This window comes from Maudiozyma barnettii (genome assembly GCF_903064755.1).
Source record: "Maudiozyma barnettii strain CLIB 1767 genome assembly, contig: KABA2_04, whole genome shotgun sequence".
NCBI classification, from domain to species: Eukaryota; Fungi; Ascomycota; class Saccharomycetes; order Saccharomycetales; family Saccharomycetaceae; genus Maudiozyma; species Maudiozyma barnettii.
This window is the reverse complement of record NW_024545241.1, coordinates 1,303,297-1,312,780: the sequence shown is the minus strand read 5'-3', so window position 1 is coordinate 1,312,780 and position 9,484 is coordinate 1,303,297. Positions and strand designations below refer to the sequence as shown.

General features: G+C 31.2%; 5 protein-coding genes and 1 non-coding gene across 6 annotated transcripts; 2 read left to right on the top strand and 4 right to left on the bottom strand.

The window, feature by feature from the left end:
* Positions 1–94: 94 nt before the first annotated feature.
* Positions 95–1,282, top strand: GSF2 (Gsf2p; the record flags this gene model as incomplete). The annotated part of the gene is made up of 1 exon (XM_041550632.1): positions 95–1,282. The coding sequence occupies one exon, from the start codon at positions 95–97 to the stop codon at positions 1,280–1,282; it is 1,188 nt and encodes a 395-aa protein (XP_041406566.1).
* Positions 1,283–1,788: 506 nt separating this feature from the next.
* PRM6 (pheromone-regulated K(+) transporter PRM6) lies at positions 1,789–2,871 on the bottom strand (the record flags this gene model as incomplete). The annotated part of the gene is made up of 1 exon (XM_041550631.1): positions 1,789–2,871. The coding sequence occupies one exon, from the start codon at positions 2,869–2,871 to the stop codon at positions 1,789–1,791; it is 1,083 nt and encodes a 360-aa protein (XP_041406565.1).
* A 743-nt stretch (positions 2,872–3,614) lies between these two features.
* Positions 3,615–5,552, top strand: PRP39 (Prp39p; the record flags this gene model as incomplete). Its single annotated transcript, XM_041550630.1, has 1 exon — positions 3,615–5,552. One exon carries the CDS (start codon positions 3,615–3,617, stop codon positions 5,550–5,552), a length of 1,938 nt encoding a protein of 645 aa, XP_041406564.1.
* A 116-nt stretch (positions 5,553–5,668) lies between these two features.
* Positions 5,669–6,202, bottom strand: TCA17 (Tca17p; the record flags this gene model as incomplete). Its single annotated transcript, XM_041550629.1, has 1 exon — positions 5,669–6,202. One exon carries the CDS (start codon positions 6,200–6,202, stop codon positions 5,669–5,671), a length of 534 nt encoding a protein of 177 aa, XP_041406563.1.
* A 639-nt stretch (positions 6,203–6,841) lies between these two features.
* ASG7 (Asg7p) lies at positions 6,842–7,495 on the bottom strand (the record flags this gene model as incomplete). The annotated part of the gene is made up of 1 exon (XM_041550628.1): positions 6,842–7,495. One exon carries the CDS (start codon positions 7,493–7,495, stop codon positions 6,842–6,844), a length of 654 nt encoding a protein of 217 aa, XP_041406562.1.
* An 864-nt stretch (positions 7,496–8,359) lies between these two features.
* KABA2_04S12716 lies at positions 8,360–8,431 on the bottom strand. The gene has a single exon. It is a non-coding gene; the product is annotated as a tRNA-Cys (tRNA).
* Between the last annotated feature and the right edge of the window lie 1,053 nt (positions 8,432–9,484).

Here is a 9,484-nt window from a genome sequence, read left to right as displayed (position 1 = left end):
AAGTTTAGTTTAATTTAATTTCCCTTTATTTTATTTTATTAATTTTTTATATATATTTTACCAATAGACTAAATTAAATAAAGAAACAAAAAAGATGGAAGTGTACGTAAGATTAAACGATTCCAGTGATAAGGACTATGCTTTCCAATTCAGTCAAACTGATACCATTAACAATAAAGTTAGAAGTATTTTCACTACTGACGCACGTAAAATTCGCCAAAAGATTACGTTATCTGATTTGATGGTCATTAGACCTTCAATCTTTCATGAATATGAACCAGTAGAATATTATAAATCTACTCATCAAGGTTTCATGACAGAAGGTGGTTGTCTTTTATTTCATTATACTGCTGGCCAAGATCAATATTTGGAAAAATTGGATTATGATAAACCTTTAATCGATCAAATGTGGCCGGGTCAATTGATTGTTCCAAAATGGAATAAATCGAGAAAATATGTCACCATTTATATCGCTATTATCTTATTTTGGTTATACACCGATTTACCTGATGTCATCTCTCCAACTCCAGGTAATTCTTTGACTAATACTCTATCTAAATTGTTGGTTCCAATCTTAGAAAATCAATTAGGTCAGAAAGTTATGGCTGCTAAGTTAAGAGAAGAAATTGCTCCAAATTATAATTCCGTCGCTGCTCAATGGGCTTTCTTCGGATTACACGTCCTAAAAGTTATATTGATTACTTTATTCTTTCATTTCGCTTTAGCTAATCCTTTCTCATTTAATCCAATTAAAATGTATAAGATTAGAAACGTCGATCTAAATCAAAAGAATGATAAGATTAAGAACCTTTTGGCTAACTTAGGTTGGATCGGTGCTAGAAGAGCCACCTACGATGATTATCAATCTAACTTCTACGATTATACTATCAAGAAACATGGTGGTGTCGTCCAGGCTTATAGAGCAGGTGCTATTAGAACCGCTGCAGCTCCAGGTTTCATCTTGAACGCTGGGGAAGGTTTCCAAACTCCATTAGATGAAAGATTCACCGCCGATACTTTTAAAAGAATCGATGAAGAAAATCCAAAGTTTGTCCTAAGTGAAGTATATTTCATCGAATTAGAAAATAATTTGAAAGAATTATTAGATGTCTCCGAAGGTGATATTGGTAAGATGAATACCGAAATTAGAAGATTTAGAAGATACGGTATGTACGAACCAAGTGAAAAATTAAAACATTTAGTCGAAGTAAGAAAAGAAATTTACAAGAAGGACAAAGAAATTGAAGAAGGCAAGAAAACAGCAGACAAGAAGAAGGATTGATCAAGCTTATGTATTGCACCCTTTCCTCCCCCTTTCTGCCCCTCTGTTACATATAGGAAGATTTGTTATCGTTGTGAAAAAACTCTATTTTTGTTTTTGTCTCTCTCTAATTTCTAATACTTACCACATGGATTCCTCTTCTTCTTTTTTTTTAAATTAACCAACTTCACAGAAATTTATCAACAACGATTAACTGTTAACAACCTTCCGCCTATATCTTATTATTTTTTTTTCACTTTGTTTTATTTGCCCTTGTATCTTCTTTGACTTAAAATGATGTTATAACCACTGAATTTTAACTCATTTATATTATTCATTAGAAATTCATCAACTTTTTTATGGTTTTTTTATTCATGTGGTAAGTCTCCCCCCCCCCTCAAAACCCTCTATTTCTATCTTATTTTTTTTTATATATCATTCTATACTTCATATATTTTTATATAAACTTTTAACGATTATACGCCTACAACACCTTCTCTTTTATTCTGGTTTGCAAATATTAACATTCATTTATAATAATAACTAGGTATACTATATAACGTATCAGGTGTCTTTACAAAACTAATCTTACCTAATTCTCCATCTATATAATTATTTTGATGATTATAATATGACATCGTGTGCATATCCCAATCGGAATCATCCTCGGAATCATCAATGGATTCCAATAGGTCGCTTTGAGAATAAAATTGTTTGTATTTATATTTCTCGATTAAATACTCTAAATTATAACTGATAGTAATAGAAATATATTCTCTTACTGTCTTAAATTGAGAATCCCTTTGAAATCGATAACAAACATATAGAGAACCTCCGACAGCAATGGAGAATTTTAAAAATAATAGCATCCAAATTAGAAATGAAACTAACATAAAGGATAACATGACTGCTTCCTCATGATTTGTTTGTGCAATGATACGGATTCTACTTATTACACCATGAACATCATAAATTTGGAGCAAATTGGAATTGTTCGCATTATCAGAGTTATTGCTATCGTTGGCAATCGTAGTACTGTCTGAAGCAGCAGCTAACACTGACCACAACGTCAACCCATTGATGACTTGTCTTGGGGAGTCGGTAAATATTAATCGTATACAATTCTTAAGTTCAAAAAAACAAAAAAATGTTAACTTTTGGAAAGCTCCACTTGGTGTTACTTTATCAAATAAGCAAAATATTCGATAATCTCTAAGACAATATAATGTCCTAGCAAAATTGTTTATATATCCATAACACACATTCTGAGTTTGATAAATACGTAAACCATGTATCCCTTCCCATAATAACAGTAGTATCGAAAAGATTATACATCCACTGAATAACCATTTCGAGATCTTGAAGGGTAAATATGGTTGGATATATTCATTAGACCACGTATTGAAAGCTAACAATTTAATACATGTATATATATCTGAAAATAGATGGATCACTTTCAGTAATGTCATCCCCCAAACAGATATCATATAAATGGTCAGTGTTTTTTTATTCTTTCTTTGGAATAATGATAAATCTAAATCGTTAAATAATTGATCATTAATATCAGTAGAATCTATTTTATGACTAAAACCAAAAACTTGCCACCACATCACATATCTCTAGCGAACAGGAGTCTAGTTTTTTACAAAAATATCATCCAGATCATTATGAAGGTTGATTTCAAGTATCAATGGTTTTATATATTTGTTACCTTTGTGTATCAATGAATAATAAAAAATATTTTTCCTCTCATTGGATTACGCAGACATGAAACATTTTTGAAACAAAATATGGTGTTAAAAATCTCCTTTCATACTTTTTCAATTAGATCAGGAAAACAATTTCTTATGTGAAGATTGCATGAATGTGTTCATAAAAATTTATGTATATCATTGATGACACGATCAGAGTTTACTTATGTAACCCTTTAAGTTGCATAGACGGTATTTTTCAGATGAAGAAAATTGTGTCAGTCTGAATAGACATTTCTGGTGTGTAATCTTGTAAGATTTGGTTAGTTTTGAAATATTCTTTGTAAAAACATCCAGTTCCTAATGTTTCTACTTAAATATAAACAGGCCCTTGCCTTATTATATTTTTTATTTAGATGAAACTTTCAATTGTTACCATTAGACCTTCAAATAACTATATATGTGCTACTAATAAATAATATCCATTTTAGTTTTTCGGTCTGAGACGAATTAATGGGGCCTTCAAATTCAACGTCGAAAATGAAAAATAAATCATACCTATATTTTATATTTGAGTGGAACATATCCATAAAAACTAAACATATAAGTTCCTTGTAATCAACTGTATAACATTTTGTGACCTGTCGAGGATAGAAACTAGCATGACCGATTTATTTTTGACACATCAGGATGCTTTGGCAGGATTGGATCCAGCTTTCATCAAGGAGAATCCGGAATTTGTTGAAGCTTATGGAAATATTAATTTAAAGGATATTGGGGCATTGAATACAGTATTGAAGTCAGTTGATCAATTATTGAAAAAGTATGCTACTCCAAATGATAAGATCAAGAATACTGTGGAAATAATATTTAGACAAATCCTCTCGAGGTATCCTTTATTATTTGGTTATTGGAAGCGATTTACTGCTATTGAATATCAATTTCATGGTCTTGAGACTTCATTAAAAACATTAGAAAATGCGACGGAATCCTTCCCACATAGTGTAGACTTATGGTGTGATTACTTAAAAGTGTTAATTGTTAACTATCCAAAGGAATCAGAACTAATAAAACGCAAGATCGATAAAGCTAAAGAACTCGTTGGTTGGCAGTTTTATTCTCATCCATTTTGGGATTTAATATTAGATTATTATTTAAAAACGGAAACAGATGTTATTCAGTTATATCATGAACTAATATCTATACCACTCCACCAATATGCAAAATATATTACTGCATTTAAAAAACTCCTAACAGAAAGAAAGCTTACTGAGGACATTAAGAAAGTGGATGCAATGGGGAAACAAAATCAAATAATGGTAAATCAAATATGGCGTTTTGAAAGTTTGATTAAACAGAATTACTTTAATTTGACTCCACTGCCACCATCAGAAGTTGAGAATTGGATAAATTATACTCAATTTCTAACGAAAACTTATTGCGATAAGCCACAACTCATTAGATCAGTATTCCAAAGAAGTTTAATCCCATGTTGCTTTGTTGAAAAGATATGGGTACGATATTTAACCTGGAATCAGTCTATCGACACCACAAAAGATTTATCTAAACTTGATGATCTTATTCAGTTATATGAAAAAGGTTGTAGAACGTTACCTAAAACTACACATGAATTCCGATGGATGTTTATTGATCGTTTAGAAAAGAGTTATGCATCTAATGAGAAGGCTGGGAAAGTGCTCATTTTCACATCGTTTTGTAAATGTATTAAAAATATGATTGAGATATGGCCCTATAGACAGGATCAGATTAAATCTATGGAAACCTACCTGAGAATGTTAAAAATATCTAAGTATTACTCTTCCTTAGATACGCCTTCAAAGCAACTTATATCACAACAAACTACATATTCCAAATATCTGGAAACCTGTATTAACAATTTTATTTCCGACAGAGTAGATCATTCAATTGTGCTAGAAGACCTTATAAATGAACGTAATTTAGCTGTTGTCGTAGTAGAACTCATTAGAACAACGTGGTTGGTTCTTAAAAAGACATTACAAACAAGAAAATATTTTAATCACTTTTCTAAACATCCATCATTAAGAACATCCGTGGACTTTTGGGCAATATATTATAATTTTGAAAAATCAACCAAGAATTTTGTCAGGTTAAATAGTTTTGTTAGCGGATTAGGCACAGATTTACTATTACCGACATCTTTCATTAATGACATAATAAATGATTATAAAATATTTTACTTATTAAATTCAAATATTACAGAATATCAAACAGGTAAAATCGGGCCAACCTCATCTCATAATTCAGAATCTGCAGTCATACTGGATCCGATACTTGAAATTGGTTTTAAGATTAACAATCCGAAATGGACAAGAAAAATATCAAATAACGGTAGAATTAACAAAATAGATGCGTACAAAAATTCGCAATATAAAGAAAATGGCCATCCAGGTATAGTCTCAGACACACCTCAGATAACTAATTCAATAATTCAGCGCCGTTCAAAATCCTTTAAAAATATTTTACCAGGGCTACCAACCTTTAGAAACCTTGAGAAAATTAACCAAATAGGTAATTATAGAGATTACTATTCAGAAGATATCTTGAATTCTAAGCAATAGAATGTGGAACCTATGTACATAAATAGCTTTTTTTTTGATAATTCAATGCGATAGTCATTTTTTCAAATATATATTACCTGGTAATAAATAGAGTTGATCTTACTTTATATCACTAGTTACTTAACTAGTTCAATTTGTGACTGGTCATTATCTACTATGATACCTTCTGTAACAGGTTCTGTTGTTAATTCCTTCCCTGGGACCTGGTGTGTACTAAGCCATTGACCAAACTTACTCTCTAAGCTCTCTACCAGCTTGTCGTTAGATTGATCTGTCGCATCCATAAGTGGATTACACTTGACCCTGATATATATTCTTTTTACCATTTCAAACACTAAATTTACCTTCTTCTCATCAGATTTCAATTTTAATGTATCAAATCCGATTATTATTTTCAGACCAGTTGGCTTAATCAACATGCCATAAACGGATACACCTTCAACATCAAAAAGTGATTTTATTGCATAATGGTTTTCCAAAGAGGACCATTGAAATAACTGGCTATCAAAATAGTCGAGCGCAATGTTAGCGAACGTATTGTATTGCAAAACTTTATTAACATCTTCTGCTTCACTATGAGGAACGTAAACTAAAATAGGTTTATTATCATCTGCTATAAGCGCAATAAAACTTGGTATTATAGTAGTCATAAGGTCTGGTAATTGTAATAGGTATAGAGATGTGGGGGTGTAAGACGTATTTGTATATATTGACTGTTTGGTATCTACTTCTTGGTCTCCATGATCAGTTCGTATTGTTATAAAATTTCAAATACTTATCAGTCAAATATGAAATTAATTTTCTGCCCGGCCCCATTATGGTTCAAGCCCGATGCCTATTTAACAATATATGGCCTGACAGAAAGATTATATGTTGATGACATGATCGAACACTCTACAAAGCAAGTGTTCAAAGATTAATATTGGAACACAAGTGACCTTTTTAGATTTAAAATTTCTTCCTTGTTCAATTTATACTTTTTGACATATTTAACGCAGTATACGAAATTTGAACTACTAATCTCAGAAACAAATCCAGAATTTATATAAAGCCAGAACAAATAATAGAACAAGAAGAAAATAGTGCTGTTTAGTAGAAGATTACAGTAATTCTTAATAATTATAAAGGACTTTTGAAAAATATTATTTTTTTTAGTATTATCAAGATCACTTTCGTTTTTTTGTTTACGTTTAGGTACTAATTCTTCCTTTTTCAGCTACATTACAAAGTTATTAAAAAAACTCATTTTAAAAAACTTTTTATTTAAATCATTTTCTATCGTATTATTCTTAATATGTAGGGTTATTTGACATATATAAGGTGTGTGAACTACTGTGAGAAACTAAAAGATAAATAAATATAGCTACTATAATATAGAATATAAACCCTAACCAACTTCTAAAAGCCCAGACTCTAGAAAACCTTCTTAATTCATCATGAGATAGTATTATATTATTCGAAAGTTGAATTAAGTAATTGTGTCTGTACTCAGCCAATTCTTCTGTAGAATCCACACTAAATAATGTTTCAGAGCAAGAAACAATTTGTTCCTTCTCATTTAGTAAACTTTGACTATGTGGCATCAAACTCATCCCCCTTAAGTTTTTTCTCTCACTTTCTAGAACAATCTCATCATTCAATTCAATTTCAGTTTTCTTATTTTGCTGTTCTTTATTAAAAAGTGTTGGTAGTTCAGTTTCATCTATTTTCGAGTGATTAACCTCATGATCTATAATATATTGGGAATAGATATAATAAATGATGTTCAATATCCATACAATTGGGATTATGAATCCAACGAAAAAACTACGTTGTATCAATTTTCTATTTTCACAAACATGCATACATGAACTACATTGACATAAGGTTGCTTGAATTGTTCTTTGCAATAATGTGGGGTCAGCCATGTTGTTACTCAAAATTGAAGTTGGTTCGGAAGGCATTGAGGATAATTCGTCTGTTTATAACTAGGATTAAAGGAGATAAAATATCTATGTCAGCATTTCCACTTATTGCTTATTTTTCTCGTTCTTTTATATTATATTTTTACTATTCTTTACAAATGTGGATTAATTTTAAATGAAACGACTATGGTACTGCAACTTTAGTCTTTTTTAGAGGCACCGTGTAATTTACCGTTTCCGGTAAATACATGTCCACCGGTGATGAAAAAGTAAAACATGTAATTAAAGAAGTTTTTTCTACACAGGAACAAAACAAGATCTTTCTGACTTACTTTTCTCTATTTACCCACAATAAATTATCTAGTAGGCCAGATTCGAATCAAATTGGTTTCGTCATGTCATGAAATGCCTTATAGATAAGCGTTGACACGTAAAGAAACATGTGGGACAAAGAAAGAAAGAAATTACTTCGATTGGAGAATCCCTTACCAGGAACATACTGTCCAATTAGAGTCATAGAACGCCAGAATAGAGATGGATTGAATTATCTATTGAAACATAAATTATAACGAATTTGTGTATTTCTAAAAAGAGCCTCCTTATGTATGCTTTTCAAACAAGCTATTGTTATTTGTTTATCAAAATAACATGAGGATTTTTCTACATTGAAAAACCTTGAATTAAGTATTATATTCTCTTTGTAATAAACAAAAAGTAAAACAATACCTCTTTCCTAATATTGATTATACTTGTTTGGTGGGAAGAAGATTTAACCAAAGAAATGATAAAAAATAAAAACAAAATAAAGATTTAATGGCAACAATCAATTATGACTTAGATCAATAATTTTACAAAAAATTGATATAGATTACTTGTACTGTAGTAAAAAAATATTAAAAAGAAAGCTCGCACTCAGATTTGAACTAAGGACCAACAGATTTGCAATCTGCTGCGCTACCACTGCGCCATACGAGCAACTTCAGATTTCTTGGAAAAAAGTGATATTTAAAAAGTAAATCTATAAATGTCACGTGACCCAAACCTAAGAAACGTTAGATGTACATAAAATGTTAAAACAGAATTGCTGTTGTTTAACTGCTCATCTTTTGTACATAGTAACGTTGGACTATGTAGCTCCAATAAACACAATGTAGGGGGAACAAATACTACATTATGCAGTATATATCATGTGTTATTATATATACGGTAGTGCAGCACACTCTAAATTCTACTTATATTAGGTACCTTCTCCTTCAGATAGGTTAAGCTAATGTTAGCCTTTTTAGTGCTACCGCTACATAATTAACAAATATTTCATAAATGCACACATAAAAAGAATCCGGTGAGTGTCCAAGTCACCATCAAACCCTCTTTTAAGACTGACAGCACCTAAGCAACTAAGATTCCTTAGGTTAGAATATTTTCTAAAATAATAATACCCAAGGGTACGTTAAAAAAGTTAAAAAACGTAGTGAGGGGCCAAACCCTAAATATAAAAGAAGCAATATTCTTCATAGAGCTTAATGAGGCGGAGCCAAGGTGCAAATTTCGGCTCCTCAAGAACTAATTACTATTCCAAATACCAATAAAAATTGTTAATTAAGGCAAGCTCTAAGCCGTACGGCGGAAATATCGACAGACAACAATTATTTGAGTTACGCAGCATAAATGTACGCAGATAACTTATCAACCGCTAGCCTACAAGATTGAGTGAAGTGCCCAGGGATGCATCAACCATCTAAAAAAATAAAAAAAGAGGAGAAGAACTCTTGGCAAGATCACGGAATGGTTATTAAAAGTACTACAAAGAGAAACTAATTGCGAAACTCTTTTACAAGTAAATCAAACATAATCGAGGCGTCTCATGAAATCCATATAGTTAAGCTTTCTCTTTCTATTATCCTGATGCTTTAATGACCTTTTAATCTCATCTGTTACCTCATTTACGCCTCGTTCTTCTCACCAAGTCAGAAAAACCAAATCTGTGCGTTAATCTCCCAGCTGGCGATACCTTGAAAGCGAGAAGAA